The sequence below is a fragment of the Aquarana catesbeiana genome, linkage group LG04 (assembly GCF_042186555.1).
Source record: "Aquarana catesbeiana isolate 2022-GZ linkage group LG04, ASM4218655v1, whole genome shotgun sequence".
NCBI classification, from domain to species: domain Eukaryota; kingdom Metazoa; phylum Chordata; class Amphibia; order Anura; family Ranidae; genus Aquarana; species Aquarana catesbeiana.
Window position 1 is genome coordinate 192,844,167 of NC_133327.1, and position 20,240 is coordinate 192,864,406.

At 42.4% G+C, this 20,240-nt stretch overlaps 1 protein-coding gene across 1 annotated transcript in view; it reads right to left on the reverse strand.

Moving 5' to 3' along the window:
- AADAC (arylacetamide deacetylase) overlaps positions 1–13,534 on the reverse strand; it is a 101,391-nt gene extending 87,857 nt beyond the window's left edge. The window contains exon 1 of the mRNA XM_073626056.1: positions 13,186–13,534. Within this exon, the coding sequence (XP_073482157.1) occupies positions 13,186–13,323 (138 nt within the window). The 5' untranslated portion in view covers positions 13,324–13,534. The remainder of the gene's footprint in view (positions 1–13,185) is intronic.
- Between the last annotated feature and the right edge of the window lie 6,706 nt (positions 13,535–20,240).

A 20,240-nucleotide genomic window follows, 5' to 3' on the forward strand; every position in this document is an offset into this window, starting at 1 on the left:
CAAGGGGCGTTACATAGGCAGGCTAATTCTAATCAGGACTCGAAAGAATGTAAACATTTACTGAAAACATTATTAGTGCTGTGTGCACAGTGAGGGCAGTGTGCAATACATACAAAATAGAATACAATTATATGCAGAACTTACAAATTTCCATTACACAGGTGATCTTCGGATCGGCTGGTCGGGTGCTGCTGCGGCCATTGCTACTAAGGGAACCCGGCAGTGTAGCCTTTCAGCTACACGGCCGGGCCCCTACAGTGCATGCGCGAAGCGCGCTGCGCACTTTCACTGGCTGGCAGAAGAGGAGGGAGGAGGGGGACCGAGTTGCTGACGTAGAGCACCGCGGCCTGGTCTCCCGGAAGTGGGACAGGATACCTGTCAAAGACAGGTATCCGCCCCCCCCAAAAGGTGCCAAATGTGGCACTGGAGGGGGGGAAATCAGATGAGCGGAAGTTCCACATTTGGGTGGAAATCTGCTTTAAGGGCCTCACTGCTGAAAGTCTAAATTTCCCACTGGTCATTTGTTGAAAGCAGTAGATAGACCATGCTGATTTGTGCCTGCCACAGAGTTCCCTTTTACAGCCATTTCATCAATGTATCTGTACTTATTTGTACTGATATTGCTTGAGCCAGTGTATAGTATTATATTTAACACTGTTACTGATGATATTGTTTGAACTAAACTTCTATTGTAGGGATTTATTCGCCTTTCAAAGTCCATTGTATGCTACTGGTGTGTAGATGACTGTTAAGTTCAGTTTAGGGCAGGTCACCACTGAGGTACAGCAGGACCCATCTGTCCAGCAGCTCCATAGGGTAAAATCCTAGTCCAGTCTGAATAATGCAATAATGCCACATCCCTAATAGTGAATAGAGAAGTATTTGTGTCACTGAATGGGATTTTTTAGTTATTGAAAATATATAATTCCATACAGTTACATCATAATAAAATGAAGCACCATTTATTAAAACATCTTTAACCACTTCAATACTGGGCACTTTCACCCCCTTTCCTGCCTAGGTCAGTTCACACTTTGAATGACAATTGCACGGTCATGCAACAATGTACCCATATGACATTTTTTATTTTTTGAGACAGATAGAGCTTTCTTTTGGTGGTATTTATTCACCACTGGGTTTTTTATTTTTCATTAAACAAACCAAAAAAAGGCCAAAAAGTTTGACGAAAAAAAATTTTTTTTTTAGTTTTCAAAAAAGTAATTTTTCTTCTTCACTAATGTGCATTGATAAGGCTGCACTGATGTACACAGATGAGGCTGCACTGATGGGGCACTACTGATAGGCACTAATGAGGCTGCACTGACAAGGCTGCACTAATGGGCATTCATAGGCAGGACCGATGGGCACAACTGATGAGCACTGATAAGCTGCACTGATGGGCACTGATGAAGCTGCACTGATGGGCATTTGTGAGGTAGCATTGATGGGCACTAATAGGCGACACTAATAAGCTGTACTGATGGGCACTGATTGGCACTGATGGGGCTGCACTGATCATCAGGGCACCGATGATTAGTGTAATGTGCCCTGTCAGCCTTGCCTGTTATCGGCTCTCCTTTCGTCACACAGTGACAGCGCATGAGGAAAGGAATGCCTATAACTGGCAAGTCTGTTTACATGTGATCAGCTGTGATTGGACACAGCTGATCACATGGTAAGGGGCCACTGTGATTGTCACTTTACCTCGATCTGTGATCAGCTGTGTCCAAAGGACACAGCGGTCACAAGCATGCACGATGAGCGCTCCAGGAGGGGTGTTCTGGGAGGACGTTCATGGACGCCTTCCCAGAATTAAAGAGCCATGCTGTAGCTGTGTTTCGGCTATGGCACGGTATTGAGGTGGTTAAAAAAATATATTCAACTATTTAAAGTGATTCTAAAGGCTGTATTTTTTTATTTTAACCACTTGACGACCGCCTCGCGCCGATTTACGTCGGCAAGGTGGCACGGACAGGCAAAATCACGTACATATACGTGATTTGCCTTCCGCGGGTGGGGGGTCCGATTGGACCCCCCCCCCCGGTGCCCGAGGCGGTCGTCTTTTGTCCCACGGCGATCGGAGATGAGGGGGAGGCCATCCGTTCGTGGCCCCCCCCTCGCGATCGCCGCCGGCCAATCACATCATTCCTTTGCTGCTGTATGCTAAACAGCAGCAAAGGAAATGATGTCATCTCTCCTTGGCTCGGTAATTTCCGTTCCGGCCCGAGGAGAGAAGACAGGTATGTGAGTGCACAACACTACACACACACAGTAGAACATGCCAGGCACACAAAACACCCCGATCCCCCCCCCCCCCCGATCGCCCCCGATCCCCCCCCAATCACCCCCCCCCCCCTGTCACAAACTGACACCAGCAGTTTTTTTTTTTTTTTTTTTTGATTACTGCATTGGTGTCAGTTTGTGACAGTTACAGTGTTGGGACAGTTAGTATTACCCCCCTGTAGGTCTAGGATACCCCCCTAACCCCCCTAATAAAGTTTTAACCCCTTGATCACCCCCTGTCACCAGTGTCGCTAAGCGATCATTTTTCTGATCGCTGTATTAGTGTCGCTGGTGACGCTAGTTAGGGACCTAAATATTTAGGTTCACCGTCAGCGTTTTATAGTGACAGGGACCCCCATATACTACCAAATAAATGTTTAAACCCCTTGATGGCCCCCTAGTTAACCCTTTCACCACTGATCACCGTATAACTGTTACGGGTGGCGCAGGTTAGTTTGTTTATTTTTTATAGTGTCAGGGCACCCGCCGTTTATTACCGAATAAAGGTTTAGCCCCCTGATCGCCCGGCGGTGATATGCGTCGCCCCAGGCAGCGTCAGATTAGCGCCAGTACCGCTAACACCCACGCACGGAGCATACGCCTCCCTTAGTGGTATAGTATCTGATCGGATCAATATCTGATCCGATCAGATCTATACTAGCGTCCCCAGCAGTTTAGGGTTCCCAAAAACGCAGTGTTAGCGGGATCAGCCCAGATACCTGCTAGCACCTGCGTTTTGCCCCTCCGCCCGGCCCAACCCAGCCCACCCAAGTGCAGTATCGATCGATCACTGTCACTTACAAAACACTAAACGCATAACTGCAGCGTTCGCAGAGTCAGGCCTGATCCCTGCGATCGCTAACAGTTTTTTTGGTAGCATTTTGGTGAACTGGCAAGCACCAGCCCCAGGCAGCGTCAGATTAGCGCCAGTAGCGCTAACACCCACGCACGCACCGTACAGCTCCCTTGGTGGTATAGTATCTGATCGGATCAATATCTGATCCGATCAGATCTATACTAGCGTCCCCAGCAGTTTAGGGTTCCCAAAAACGCAGTGTTAGCGGGATCAGCCCAGATACCTGCTAGCACCTGCATTTTGCCCCTCCGCCCGGCCCAGCCCACCCAAGTGCAGTATCGATCGATCACTGTCACTTACAAAACACTTAACGCATAACTGCAGCATTCGCAGAGTCAGGCCTGATCCCTATGATCGCTAACAGTTTTTTTGGTAGCTTTTTATTGAACTGGCAAGCGCCAGCGGCCTAGTACACCCCGGTCGTAGTCAAACCAGCACTGCAGTAACACTTGGTGACGTGGCGAGTCCCATAAGTGCAGTTCAAGCTGGTGAGGTGGCAAGCACAAGTAGTGTCCCACTGCCACCAAGAAGACAAACACAGGCCCGTCGTGCCCATAGTGCCCTTCCTGCTGCATTCGCCAATCCTAATTGGGAACCCACCGCTTCTGCAGCGCCCGTACTTCCCCCATTCACATCCCCAACCAAATGCAGTCGGCTGCATGAGAGGCATTTTCTTTATGTCCTCCCGAGTACCCCTACCCAACGAACCCCCAAAAAAGATGTCGTGTCTGCAGCAAGCGCGGATATAGGCGTGACACCCTCTATTATTGTCCCTCCTGTCCTGACAATCCTGGTCTTTGCATTGGTGAATGTTTTGAACGCTACCATTCATTAGTTGAGTATTAGCGTAGGGTACAGCATTGCACAGACTAGGCACACTTTCACAGGGTCTCCCAAGATGCCATCGCATTTTGAGAGACCCGAACCTGGAACCGGTTACCGTTATAAAAGTTAGTTACAAAAAAAGTGTAACAAAAAAAAAAAAATATATAAAATAAAAAAAAATAGTTGTCGTTTTATTGTTCTCTCTCTCTCTATTCTCTCTCTCTTGTTCTGCTCTTTTTTACTGTATTCTATTCTGCAATGTTTTATTGTTATTATGTTTTATAATGTTTGCTTTTCAGGTATGCAATTTTTTATACTTTACCGTTTACTGTGCTTTATTGTTAACCATTTTTTTGTCTTCAGGTACGCCATTCACGACTTTGAATGGTTATACCAGAATGATGCCTGCAGGTTTAGGTATCATCTTGGTATCATTCTTTTCAGCCAGCGGTCGGCTTTCATGTAAAAGCAATCCTAGTGGCTAATTAGCCTCTAGACTGCTTTTACAAGCCGTGGGAGGGAATGCCCCCCCCCACCGTCTTCCGTGTTTTTCTCTGGCTCTCCTGTCTCAACAGGGAACCTGAGAATGCAGCCAGTGATTCAGCCAGCTGACCATAGAGCTGATCAGAGACCAGAGTGGCTCCAAACATCTCTATGGCCTAAGAAACCGGAAGCTACGAGCATTTTATGACTTAGATTTCGCCGGATGTAAATAGCGCCATTGGGAAATTGGGGAAGCATTGGTGTCATCAGATGCTTTGAGGGCAGAGGAGAGATCTAGGGTCTAATAGACCCCAATTTTTTCAAAAAAAGAGTACCTGTCACTACCTATTGCTATCATAGGGGATATTTACATTCCCCGAGATAACAATAAAAATGATTAAAAAAGAAAAAAAAATGAAAGGAACAGTTTTAAAATAAGATAAAAAAGCAAAAAAATAATAAAAAAAAAAAAAAAGCACCCCCGTCGCCCCCTGCTCTCGCGCTAAGGCGAACGCAAGCGGCGGTCTGTCGTCAAACGTAAACAGCAATTGCACCATGCATGTGAGGTATCGCCGCGAAGGTCAGATGGAGGGCAGTAATTTTTGCAGTAGACCTCCTCTGTAAATCTAAAGTGGTAACCTGTAAAGGCTTTTAAAGGCTTTTAAAAATGTATTTATTTTGTTGCCACTGCACGTTTGTGCGCAATTTTAAAGCATGTCATGTTTGATCTCCATGTACTCGGCCTAAGATCATCTTTTTTATTTCATCAAACATTTGGGCAATATAGTGTGTTTTAGTGCATTAAAATTTAAAAAAGTGTGTTTTTTCCCCAAAAAATGCGTTTGAAAAATCGCTGCGCAAATACTGTGTGAAAAAAAAAAATGAAACACCCACCATTTTAATCTGTAGGGCATTTGCTTTAAAAAAATATATAATGTTTGGGGGTTCAAAGTAATTTTTTTGCAAAAAAAAATAACTTTTTCATGTAAACAATGAGTGTCAGAAAGGGCTTTGTTTTCAAGTGGTTAGAAGAGTTGGTGATGTGTGACATAAGCTTCTAAATGTTGTGCATAAAATGCCAGGCATGTCGAGTCCATGGAATATTTTATATTGTGACACAAGTTGCGGGAAAGAGACAAATTTTTTTTTTTTTTTTTTTTTTGCACAAAGTTGTCACTAAATGATATATTGCTCAAACATGCCATGGGAATATGTAAAATTACACCCCAAAACACATTCTGCTGCTTCTCCTGAGTACGGGGATACCACATGTGTGAGACTTTTTGGGAGCCTAGCCGCGTACGGGACCCCGAAAACCAAGCACCGCCTTCAGGCTTTCTAAGGGCGTGAATTTTTGATTTCACTCTTCACTGCCTATCACAGTTTCGGAGGCCATGGAAAGCCCAGGTGGCACAAAACCCCCCCAAATGACCCCATTTTGGAAAGTAGACACCCAAAGCTATTTGCTGAGAGGTATAGTGAGTATTTTGCAGACCTCACTTTTTGTCACAAAGTTTTGAAAATTGAAAAAAGAAAAAAAAAAAGTTTTTTCTTGTCTTTCTTCATTTTCAAAAACAAATGAGAGCTGCAAAATACTCACCATGCCTCTCAGCAAATAGCTTGGGGTGTCTACTTTCCAAAATGGGGTCATTTGGGGGAGTTTTGTGCCACCTGGGCATTCCATGGCCTCCGAAACTGTGATAGGCAGTGAAGAGTGAAATCAAAAATTTTCACCCTTAGAAATCCTGAAGGCGGTGCTTGGTTTTCGGGGCCCCGTACGCGGCTAGGCTCCCAAAAAGTCCCACACATGTGGTATCCCCATACTCAGGAGAAGCAGCTAAATGTATTTTGGGGTGCAATTCCAAATATGCCCATGGCCTGTGTGAGCAATATATCATTTAGTGACAACTTTGTGCAAAAAAAAAAAAAAAAAAAAAGTGTCACTTTCCCGCAACTTGTGTCAAAATATAAAATATTCCATGGACTCAATATGCCTCTCAGCAAATAGCTTGGGGTGTCTACTTTCCAAAATGGGGTCATTTGGGGGGGTTTTGTGCCACCTGGGCATTCCATAGCCTCCGAAACTGTGATAGGCAGTGAAGAGTGAAATCAAAAATTTACACCCTTAGAAATCCTGAAGGCGGTGCTTGGTTTTTGAGGCCCCGTACGCGGCTAAGCTCCCAAAAAGTCCCACACATGTGGTATCCCCATACTCAGGAGAAGCAACTGAATGTATTTTGGGGTGCAATTCCACATAGGCCCATGGCCTGTGTGAGCAATATATCATTTAGTGACAACTTTTTGTAAATATTTTTTTTTTTTTTTTGTCATTATTCAATCACTTGGGACAAAAAAAATAAACATTCAATGGGTTCAACATGCCTCTCAGCAATTTCCTTGGGGTGTCTACTTTCCAAAATGGGGTCATTTGGGGGGGTTTTGTACTGCCCTGCCATTTTAGCACCTCAAGAATTGACATAGGCAGTCATAAACTAAAAGCTGTGTAAATTACAGAAAATGTACCCTAGTTTGTAGACGCTATAACTTTTGCGCAAACCAATAAATATATGCTTATTGACATTTTTTTTACCAAAGACATGTGGCCGAATACATTTTGGCCTAAATGTATGACTAAAATTTAGTTTATTGGATTTTTTTTATAACAAAAAGTAGAAAATATCATTTTTTTTCAAAATTTTCGGTCTTTTTCCATTTATAGCGCAAAAAATAAAAACTGCAGAGGTGATCAAATACCATCAAAAGAAAGCTCTATTTGTGGGAAGAAAAGGACGCAAATTTCGTTTGGGTACAGCATTGCATGACCGCGCAATTAGCAGTTAAAGCGACGCAGTGCCAAATTGGAAAAAGACCTCTGGTCCTTAGGCAGCATAATGGTCCGGGGCTCAAGTGGTTAATAGCAAACATATTATACTTGCCTGCTTTGTGCAATGGTTTTGCACAGAGCAGCTCCGATACTCTTCTTTTTGGGTCCCCCGCAGGTCCTGGCTCCTACCCCCCTGCCGAATTCCCCCAATAGCAAGCCTCTTGGTATGGGCACACTCGAGCAGGCTCGCTCCTGTGAATGGACATTGTCTATTCACACACAGAGTGTGGCTCGGCCCTGCCCCTTGCTCTCACTCCTGCTGTTGTATGAGTCAATGAGGAGAAAGAAACCCCGGAGAGCTGTTATTCTCATGCACATTGCTGGATCAAGATAAGGCACGCAAGAGTAGGAAACAACTTAGCTGTTTTGGGATCTGAAAGTGCCAATATCTATTGATATATTTTTTTACCACATCATGATGACTATTGTATGTGGTAATGATACGTAAAGGCCCATCAACCTTCTGCTTTATTGGTGTCTTTGTACTCACTTAACCCTACACTGTTATGCCCCATACACACGGTCGGACTCTAATCGGACATTCCGGCAACAAAATCCATGGATTTTTTCCGATGGATGTTGGCTCAAACTTGTCTTGCATACACACGGTCACACAAAGTTGTCGGAAAATCCGATCATTCTGAACGCGGTGATGTAAAACACGTACGTCGGGTCTATAAACGGGGCAGTAGCCAATAGCTTTCATCTCTTAATTTATTCTGAGCATGCGTGGCACTTTGTCCGTCGGATTTGTGTACACACGATCGGAATTTCCGACAAAGGATTTTGTTGTCGGAAAATTTTATATCCTGCTCTCAAACTTTGTGTGTCAGAAATTCCGATGGAAAATGTGTGATGGAGCCTACACAGGGTCGGAATTTCCGACAACAAGGTCCTATCACACATTTTCCGTCGGAAAATCCGACCGTGTGTACGGGGCATTAGACCTGCACTGGAGAACACACTTTCTCTAGCCATTGATGTTGTGAATATGAGTTTTGTTATAATGTGTTACATGAGAGTCTTATGTACTATTGTTGATATTGTTTTCACAACAATTTTGACATATGTACACTCATAGGTGTGCGCAGCCTACTGCATTAGGGTGTTCACCCAAAGCTCAAACACACATGCCTTTCTCTGCAGCCTCAGCTGCACAGGGGCAGGGAATGAATTGGTCTGTGCTGAGTGGCTTCCTGTTCATTCACAAACTGAAGCATATTAACCACTTCAACCCCGGAAGGATTTGCCCCCTTAATGACCAGACCATTTTTGCGATACGGCACTGCGTCGTTTAACTGACAATTGCGCAGTCGTGCGACACTGTACCCAAACAAAATTGACATACTTTTTTTCCCACAAATAGAGCTGTTTTTATTTTTTGCGCTATAAACAAAGAGCGACAATTTTGAAAAAAAAAAAAATTTGTTAACTTTTTGCTATAATCCATATCCAAAAAGAAATTATAAAAAAAACAAATTTATTCATCCGTTTTATAAATATATATATATATATATATATATATATATATATATATATATATATATATATATATATTTATATATTTATATAAATTCTTCTAAATATTTTTGGTAAAAAAAAATCCCAATAGGCGTATATTGATTGGTTTGCGAAAAAGTTATCTACAAACTATGGGATAGATTGGGGCTTTTGTTTTTTTTTTATTGTTTTTACTAGTAATGGCAGAGATCTGCGCTTTTTAGCGGGACTTGGACATTGCGGAGGACAAATCTGACCCCAAATGACACTTTTTGTGGACCAAGTGCTTCGGGTTGCAAATCCAAAGGCAACTCGAAGCACTTATATCCTTTTTAATACTGTAATGTATTACGTGACTAAAACAGAGAATTTTACACAATGTATTTCTAATTTAAGCTCATTTAAGTTGTTTTTAGTTGAATTGTTTGTCTTTAACCTTTGCCATAAAAAGCAAAGCCTTCTATGCTGTACGGTTTGTTGCTTTTAAGATAAAAGGTCACAAAGTCCAAACTCAAACTCAGTAGATAATCTGTTTGTTGTGAACTGTGCAGTCTACTGATTACATATTTTCTCTTTGCAGCATCTCTCAAGCTTATTCTCATATAACTGAATCCTTCCTGGGGCTGAAACAGAACTTCATTAAAGCGGTGTTCACACATACTGCAGCTGTTGGCTTTTAACAATAGGACACTTACCTGTCCTGGAGTCCAGCGATGTCGGCACCACAGCTAATGTTTCCATCATCTGTCAGGTGCTTCCGCCGCCATTGCGGGTAAGGGTACCTTCACGCTGGGAAGCCTACTGCGCATGCGCAAGGCCTCGCTCCTCACTTAAGGTTGCATTGGTAAAAAGATCAAACCTGCAACCTCTAACCTCTAACCTGTGTTACTTTATTCCATACAAAAAGAAAACCTGTTTGGTGACCACTAAACATTTTGCAACCCTTCTCACTATTAGAGGCGCGTGCCACATCTCCAGTTACGGCTCACAGGATTGTTTGAGCAAATTTTGCTGAAAGAAACCACTGTGCAGGTTATGTTGTCTCGGATATTTTAGTGCCTAAAACAACGGGTGATGCAAGACCGGTAGCCACAAACTCTCTAGTACAAGGGTGATAATGGTGAATGTTCTGAATCATGAATGCTGCTGCCAGACTCAGTGTCTGCTACCCCTCTCTGCCAATCCCTCCATTGGCTACCACTCGCCCAACGAATTCAATTAAAAATACTAACAATAAGTTACAAAGCCATCCACAACTCTGCCCCCAGCTACATCACTAACCTAGTCTCAAAATACCAACCTAATCGCCATCTCCGTTCCTCCCAAGACCTCCTGCTCTCTAGCTCCCTCATCACCTGCTCCCATATCCTCCTCCAGGACTTCTCACGAGCCTCGTCCATCCTCTGGAATTCCCTACCCCAATCTGTCAGACTGTCTCCAAATGTATCCACTTTTAGGCGTTCCCTCTTCAGAGAAGCCTATCCTGCCTCCATCTAACAACTGCACTATTTTCTCCATTAGCTCATCCCCCACAGCTATTACCCTTTTGTATAACTTGACCCTCCCTCCTAGATTGTGAGCTCTAACGAGCAGGGCCCTCTGATTCCTCCTGTATTGAATTGTATTTACTTGTACTGTCTGCCCTAATGTTGTAAAGCGCTGCGTAAACTGTCGGCGCTATATAAATCCTGTATAATAATAATAATATTAATAATGTTCTTCCTTTTTTAAATTATATGTTGAAAATCAGTTTTGGGAAGTTGATCACAGTTTAATTTACCTACATGCTTACTATATCTTTGAGGAACATCTGAGGCACCCAAGTTTCCAAGTTCAACAAATCTGCCTTTGTAAAAGGGCCTCAATCTCACCTTGTTAAGATACTTTCTTTTTTGTACATTACAGAAAATGCTTCCATGCTGAGGTGAGACTTTAAGACCTTGGGAAGAAAAGGGGTGCTCAGCTACACTGGGTTGATCTTGCTGCGGCATTCCATTGGAAAAACAAGCCAGTAACTGATCTAGACCATTGTCATCCTTCCATGACTTATATGACTGATGTATCAGTTTTATTCCGACTAACCTTTCATTTCTGATTTAAAATGTTGAAGAGGAGCTCCAGTCTCCCCCCAAAAAAATTAAAAGTCAGCAGCTACAAATACCATAGCTGCTGACTTTAAATATAAGGACAATTACCTGCCCCTGGATTCAGAGCTAACGTCACCCAAGCCGATTCTTCAATCGGTCTTCGGGAGCAGGCGCTGGCATCTTCGCTAAGGGAAACTGGCAGTGAAGCCTTGCGGCTTCACAACCAGCTTCCAACTGCACACGCGTGAGCCATGCTGCACTTTTTGATTGGACCCGCAGTCTTCTGTGGTGTGTCCCAGAAGGCTGCATGGGAAGGGGGGGGGGAAACTTCCTGACTGTAAGTGGGGAAGCAGGTACCTGTCAAAATCAGGTACCCACTCCCCCCCCAAAAAAAAGTGCCAAATGTAAAGGAGGAGGGATGAACTTCATGTCAATGGTATGGTAAAGTATGAGTATCTACGGAGCTTTGCTGGGAAAAGGAGGATTGGAGCAATGCGGTGTAATTCCATTGCACAGGGCAGGCGAGTATAAACTTGTTTGTTATTTAGAAAAAAATAAAATGTTAGACTTTACGATCACTTTATGCCCAAATTTATGTGAGAGATAAGGTAGGGAAGGTCAATGTGTAACAATGTTTACAATTAGGTAACCCATTTAACTCTATAATGCAATAGGTATTCGGCGAAGAGTGACACTTAGTAGCAACTCATTCTCACAACACTCTTCTATCAGGGACGGATTGACAGAAGGGCCCCCTCCCCTCCAAAAATTATATAAAACAATATTTAAAAAAGTATATGTAAAATTATAAAAAATAAATAATAAAATATAAAATGTATAATAAAAAAAAACATTTTTTTTATTAAATGTATCTTGGAAAGTAATATTTTGCTGGCCATCATCTGTAAAACTCTGGACTGGTATGTTGTATTGTTTTTCAAAAATGAATTTTGGCGTCTCAAGCAAACCACACATAGGACACTATGACAGCGTATGTGTGGGCAAGTGTCACCTCAGAATGGTGTTGTGTCATGCATTTTAAAAATGTGTGACTGTCATTGAGAAGGTAAACAAACTCTGTGTATATTCTTGATTCTCATGATGACCAAATGGCTTTTGCAAGTAACAAGGCTGTTTGTATTTGTACACTTCCAATACATCAGCCCCAATGAGACTTTGTAGATAAGACTTTGTAGATAAGTACATATTCCCTACCATCCTCAATAATTGTACACAAAACTAACATGGAGTAATTGCAGATTATACTGATAATGCTTGGTAATTATACATAGTACATAGTTCATGTGTGCAGGGATGCATTTGCTCTCAATATAGTCATCACTGCTGAGTTTTTGCAGAATTCGCCCAGTAAAGGTAACTGACAACCACGTAAATATGAAGATGTATACATTTACATTTCCTTTGTGAATTGCTGTTAGAAGTTATTGTAGTCATATTTTTATTCATTAACTATTAAGTGCATAAGATTCCTGTTTGACTCTGCATCATTTCAAATTGTGTTTGTGAAAAGCAAACACGTTGTTCTAGTTCCAGAGTAAACATAAATGTATAATTAAGACTTGGTATAATACTTTTTCAGTAAAATTGTCTACATGCAAATCAGCTACAAATTACCAGCGTGATTTTTTTTCCCCCTGATCTGCAGTTATAAACATTGACTTTATACAGATTCTAAAAGCCCAGCATGCTGGAAGATTTCTGGTAAGGTACTTGCTCTTGGCTGCTGCTAATTATTGTTCAGAAATAATGGCAGGAGTTTTTGCAGGGTGTTAGATGTGGAACACAGTAGAAACAATAGACAATTGGACACTGACCAAAGAAGCAGAGCTTCTCACAATGGTAAGCTCACAAATAATAGAACAGTTAACCCCAAAACTACCACTAGCACTACTCAGATCTGTGTCATTGCTAACAGAAATGTGGTAATGATTAGCCAATTAAAGATTCTATTCCTTAAGTGTTAGCAAACTCAACTTCCATGGAAGTGCAGCTATAAATCTGGTTAGTAAAATCCTGTAGTCATCTTTTACTGGAATGACTTCAGAAACAGATCTCTTAGCACCTATCCATACTACAATTCAGCAGGATTTTCTAAATCCTGATTACAGAATTACATTGCTCGTGTGCAGTTTGTCTTTAATGCGTATTTAAAAGCTGTTGAAAATGATAAAAGGATCAAGTCATTAGAAAAGCAAGCCAGGATTTAAGAGAACCGTATACGTATAATACAATAAGGCTAAACTTACCGCATGTCCTAGAGTTCTAAAAGTTGCATCCATCAACATCACTTTGAATTTCTCTTCCACATTGTCTGGCAGAGGCTTGTAAATGTAGTATGCTAGCAGCACAGTCACAAGCAAAAAGCACACTGATTTTGATGCCATGTCCAACTCCAGTGCCCACGTCTGTTAAGTGAGTAAAGCCTCTTCTCACCGACTGTGTTGCAAGTCAGCAGCAGAACTGATAGGGCAAGTTAATCTGCTGGACCTAAGCCCATTCGTCATCTGATCTCCACTGCAGCCTACAGAAATGCTGTGGAAGGCAGTTGGGTAGATCATTACTAGGAGGCTCTATCACAGTAGTAGCACAGATCATATTGCTTAGGTTACGCACCCAAATTAATGCATTGTGCATTAAATGATTTTTTTGTCGACTGTAGATAAACAGGCATGAGCACTCCAGCTGAGCGTACAGTTTTTGCTCTGTACAGATAACTCAAGCCTTAAAGTAAACCTGTTACAAACCTGGGTAAAACAAACTGACCAAATGCAGTAAAAAAATGCATTGACAGGGGTTACCGTGTGCAAATACCGCATGATAAAATGAGTAGATTTAGAAAAAAAGAAGGCAAATTGATATGTATAGCTTGACTTTTCTTCAAGTCGAGCTTGGCCCCACTCCCTCTCTTTCAGGATTTCGATTGGTTGACCTAGCGATGAGCATTTGCTGACCAACTGAAGTAATTGGGAGGTGAGAGGGGTGGAGCCAAATTCAGTTTTTTTTTTTTTTTTTGCTGTTTTTTTTTTTTATAGGAAAAGTGAATTATGTTTATCTGCCTGTACCTCTGCTCTGGATGTACTAATGGATTTTATGTGCATTTTCTTAATGAAGTTATTCATACTCTTTTTTTTTTTAAGCAAAGTTTGAATTATATTTTGACAGATTTACTGATGAGTGATAATAACACTTATTATCCTTAAAGTGACAAAAATAATACAAATCACATAAACATGTCCATCACATAAGTCCCTTCAATTGTGCCTTCTCCAAAGTGGTGAAAAATTCTTCCTCTTTAAAGTGATTGCAAAGAATCCTTTTTAAAAAAAATAAAAATAAATAATAAACATGTCATACTTACCTCCATTGTGCAGCTCATTTTGCACAGAGTGGCCCCGATCCTCCTCTTCTGGGGTCCTCCAGCAGCTTTTGTGGCTCCTCCCCGCATCAGATAACCCCCTAGGAGAAGTGCTCTTTAGAGGGGGTTACCTTGCAGGCTCACTCCCGAATCCAGCATTTGCGTCCACAGAAAGGAATGCCGGACTCGGCCCCGCCCCCCGATGTCCGCGTCATTGGATTTGATTGACAGCAGTGGGAGCAAATGGCTGCGCTGCTATCAATCTATCCAATCAAGAGCCGGGATCCCGTTTTGAGAGGGACAGCGCGTCCCCGCCGAACTGGTGAAGGGGCTCAGGTAAGTAAAATGGGGGGGTTGAGGGGCCGGTCACTGCCAGGTGTATTTTCACCTTAATGCATAGGATGCATTAAGGTGAAAAAACACGAGGGTTTACAACCAATTTAATCCTTTACGTGCATCTACAGCACAAGTGAGTCCCACCACAATTCCTCATGTGCTGTTACCTGAACATGTGGACCTATTTGTGTAAGCTATAGGTCACATGCACCTTCCCCTTTAAGGGGTTTATTCTCTCCACTCTCTCCTTACTGGGGATCTGTCCATTGGCTCCTGTGTGAATCACCACCAATATGCACCCTCCACTTGCTTCTCCACTTAAATAAGAAGGAAAAAGTGTAGGGTACATTTGACCTATTGCTTACACTAATAGGTCCACAAGTTCAGGTGAGAGCACATGATAAATGGTGGTGTTGATGTATGTGAAGGATTAACCCTTTCACTGCCAGGTCTTGTTCTCCATTTTGTACACGCAGGTGGCTAGACCATTTTTGCTAATTTTCCTTTGCTTTTTTATTTTTCATCTATAGCTTTCAGAGTTTGTAAAATACCCCCCAAACCATATATTTTCTGAAAGCACAGTAGAATAAAAAAGAAGGTCCTACTAATTTTAAAGGTCCCATGATATTTGCCCAAATGTTTATCAAAACAATATTTTTGCTAAGCATTCACTAAAATTATTAAATCAAAAATTCCCACTAAATATAAAAGCTTAGTATTGAGTTAATAAATAACAAATATTTTTAACTTTTAACTTGCGCCTTTTTGCGAAATGTTGAAAATCGGACAGACACAAAAGTGTAAATATCTAAATTTCTCTTTTATTTTTCCCTTACAGCTTTCAGAATTTGTGAAAGACCCCCAAAACCATAAATTTTCTGAAAGCATGTGACCTCTAGAACAAAAAGAAGGTGCTACTGAATTTTTAGGCCACATGGTATTTGCGCAAATGTTTATCAAAACAATATATTCGCAAAAAATACACTAAAACCATTATTAGCAGATAAAAACACAGCTAATTTTACAAAATTCCTGCTAAATCCCTACTAAATATAAAAGCTTAACCTTTATGGAGTTAATAAATAACAAAACAATTACATTTTTACATTGTGACTTTTTGCAAAATGGTGAAAATCAAACGTACGCAGAAAAGTATCCAAATTTCTCAAAAAATCTGAAGGCTTTCATCTTTCCCTTACAGCTTTCAGAAATTTTGAAAGACCCCCTCCCCCAAAACCATATATTTCCTGAAAGCATATGATCTCTAGATTAAAAAAAAGTGCTACTGATTTTTAAGGCCCCACAGTATTTGCGCAAATGTTTATCATAACAATATTGTCTCTAAAAATACATTAAAACCATTATTAGCAGATAAAAACACACAATTTTACAAAATGTCTGCTAAATTCCTGCTAAATATAAAAGATTATCCTGTGTTGAATATAACAAATATTTGTAAATTTTAAATTGCACCTTTTTGCGAAATGGCGAAAATCAAACGTACGCAAAAATGTCTCTAAAATTTTGGATGTTTTCATTTCACTTATAGCATTCAGATTTTGAAAAAGACCGCCCCCCCCGCCAACCATACATTTTCTGAAAGCACATGACCTGTAGAATAAAAATAAGGTGCTACTGATTTTTTTAGTCCCACAATGCTTGCGCAAATGTTAATTAGATCGCTGTTTTCACAGAAAAAAACGCAAAAAAAAAATCCTTATTTGCACATAAAACTAGAACATCATTTACAAAATTTCTGCTAAATTCCTGCTAAGGCCTCACTCAATGGGGTGTGCTACATCGTACACCCATGGAGGGCTGTGTTTACCTGCACACACACGGAACACCTGTGCATTCCTATGCAGCCGCTGTGTCCCAATTGACATCAATAGGATTGCCTGCATTGGATGCATGGAACACCCTTGCATCCCTGTGCAGCTAAACATGGCCTTGCTGTAGTTTACCCTGCATGAACAAGGCCTTTGGTCTTGTTTATACTTGCAGTTGGGGTTACAAAAATGCGTGGTTAAGCTGCGTTTTTGCTGCCTGCCAAATGCCCTCTACCCCTAAAGTCTCCCCCCAGCAAATTCAGCAGCTATACAAATACTGTAGGTGCTGACGTTTAATTAAGGACACTTAACTGTCCAGGGATCCAGTGATGTCAGCACCTGAACTGATTCTTTAATTGGCTTTGGGTGCGGGGGCCAGCATCTTGACTAAGGGAAACCGGGCAGTGAAGCCTTTTGGCTTCACAGCCGGTTTCCTTCTGCGCATGAGTGAGTCGTGCTGTGCTTTGTGAGTGGTCCCACATTCTCCTGTGTGTATCTCAGAAGGCTGCAGGGAGAAGGTGGAGGGTCCAAACAGCTTTGTAGATTGCTGTGGCGATCTTACCCGAAAGTGGGAGTGGGTACCTGTCAAAACCAGGTACCTGCTCCCCCCAAAAGGTGCCAAATGTGGCAGTGGAGTGGGGAAGGGTGCAGATAAGTGGAGCTTCCCCTTTTGGGTGGAGGTCTGCTTTAAGCTGTAATAGGCACTGGACAGGGTGCTGATGCCGCTTTGCACCCGTGGCAAACTTGACCCAACCGCAAACTCCCCGCAACCTTGTGCAATGCATGCGGTTGCGGTGCATTTCTTCGTAAAATGGTGCTAAATTTGGAGGTGAGGAGGCATCACCGCCTGTCAGTAGCCTCTGAAGCTCGATCCAAATGTGAATTTGGCTTCAGAAACAAGGGAGCTTAAACCCCTTTCACACTGGGGCGCTTGTCAGGTGTTTTAGTGCTAAAAATAGCACCTGTAAAGCACCTGAAAAGTGCCTCTCAAGCTACCCCAGTGTGAAAGCCCGAGTGCTTTCACACTGGGGCGCTGCACTTGCAGGACGTTAAAAAAAGGCCTGCAAGCAGCATCTTTGGGGCAATGGAGGAGCGGTGTATACACTGCTCCTCCACTGCCCCTGCCCATTGAAATGAATGGGCAGCGCCGCAGAAGCGCCTTCAAATCGCTTTGGCAGCGTCGCAACATGGACGCTATTAACCCTTTCTTCGGCAGCTAGCGGGGGTTAAAAGCACCCCTCTAGTGGCTGAATAGCACTGCTATAACAGCTGTAAAGCTTGCGGCGCTTTACTGCTAACGCCCGCACCGCCCCAGTGTGAAAGGGCTCTTAGACACCTGTCTAAGTCTACCCTTATTTTTTTTTATTTATTTTTTTTTTTTTTACAAATTTTTTTTTTTTTAATACTTTTTGAGAGACATCAAGGGTCTAAACAGACCTCTAATGTCTCTTTTTTGAAACCTGAGCTGCACTGTATATGAATGAATAAGGAGTCTGTATAGACTCCTATTGATTCAAAAAAGAAACATTGTTTCATTCACAAACTGACAATAGTAAACACAGTTTACTATCTGTCAGTGATGAAAGAATGCAGGAGCGATCTGAAATGATCACTGGGCTGCATTCTTTCAGGAAAGGAAGGGGGCTGGTAAAACACATGCCCTCCATGCTGACCGCAATCTGTCAGCGGCTGCAGCTGGCTGGAGGGAAGGAGGGGAGAGCCAGCTAGCAGCATGGAGGGGGTGCCTGGACATCGGGGAGGTGGAGAGGGGGTCGGCGCAGCGTGGGGGGGTAGTTTTTTAGAAAAAACGATCCCTCTTTGCCTGTCCTGCAGGGGGAGAGCTGGCTAGCAGCTGCAGGGCAGGCCGCATCTGGGCATTAGGCAAGTGAGGGGGCACTGGAGGGGGGGTTGGAGCAGCATTGGGGGGTATCTTTTTTTACAGTTCGATCCCTCTGTGGCTGCCCTGCAACACAAATAGCGTGCAGTAGGACAAAGGAGCAAATCTGACAGCTGCAGGACAGCCACAGAGGGATTGGAGTTTGCAAGGGGGGGATTAGAGCAGGAAGGGTAAGTCAGTGTAAAGGAGAATTAGAGTGAGGGTGGGGGGCACATTAGATGTCAGCATAGGCAGGTGCTATAAGATGTCAACATAGGCATTATGCTATAAGTTCATGGTCACTGAAGTGACTGAGCTTATAGCAGAAGGAGAAATGAGATCCGTACGGCGCACGGACCTGGCCACCTAGGGGCAGTGTTGTAGGTCCGTACGGCAGTGAAAGAGTTAAAGAAGAAGTATTTTTCATCACTTTGTAGAAAGCACAATTGAAGGGACTTATGTGATGGACATGTTTATGTGATTTATATTATTTTTGTTACTTTAAGAATAAGTGTTATTCTCACTCATCAATGTAAATGGGTGCTTGTATCATTATTTGATTAATGCAACAGTGAGATTGGTTGTTTTGAGCATTTTTGTTAAGTAGTATTATTTGCTTATTATTTAATTTATTATTGGAGTACAATAGCCAAGTAGGGGTAATAACTTTGAGACACAAATGTGTTGCAAAGCAATTTTTATTATATGTTTAGTTCATATTGATGTGGGAACACATTATAGTGTGAGCAGCAACAACTTTACAGAGGTCAAGTTTTTATTATCAGGCGTGCGCAGAGAATAGGAAAAAGAAAAAACAAACTGCGCTAGATAAAAAAATAATGCAGCAATTCTCCTGCATAACATAAATACAGTGCACAAAAATTAGAAAACCTAGAATCGCGCTAAGCGTGCACAGAGAATAATTTCACTTATAATAGCCCTGGACTGACCTGGAACAATCTTGCTTCTCATTGCTTTGAGGGCCTAAACTGGGCAAAGATACCACCACACTCTCCAGTGCAATATCTGATCCATAGGTGTGCGCAGCCTATTGAATCAGGGTGTGCACCCAAAAACTCAAACACACGCCCTTTGTCAGCAGCCTCATCTGCATTGGACAGTGAATAAATGGGAAGTGCTCTGTGCTGAGCGGCTTCCTGTTCATTCACAAACTCAAGCATATATATATGCTTCAGTTATGACCGAACACAGTGAGTGAGTGTGTTCACTGTGTTCATTTAGAAAAGGAAGTCGCTGGTAAATGACATATTTACTAGCCCCTTCCCTCACTCTTCATCCTGAAACATCCCCACAGTAGCTGGGGGGATAGGAGGGAAGCCAGCAGCACTGCAGTGCCAACATGGGGGAAGCCCAGGGAATCGGCACTGCACGTAGTGATTAGGGTGTGCCTATGATCTGATCATCCACTTACAGGTGCTAACATCTCTGTAGTCAGGACTCTTTTCAAAACTACAAGGCTTTCTCCAGCTCCTAGCCCTTTGATACCAGTCTTGAGCACTCTACAGTGGAATTCCCCTACAATGTATCTGACACTCAGTTTCACACCCTAATTACATGTGACCTATGTTGAGCTATCCACTTCTCCCATTGAAATAAGATGATGTCGGAAGTGGACATTTAGGCCATTCAGATCAGTTCCACTGCAACTAAAGCCTACTTCCACTCACTCTTCTTGAACAGCTATGTCTATACAAAACCCCATTGAGACATACTCTCTTTGTCTTACTTTATTCTGACCTCAGATACGCAACAACGTGACCATTCCTTCTTATGGCAATAGGAAGGGGACCTACAAAGATCATTCACACAATCCCAAAAAGACCGGATACTCATCTTCGCCCGCAAAGCCTCCATATTAAATACATTGTACTTATCAGTAGAATG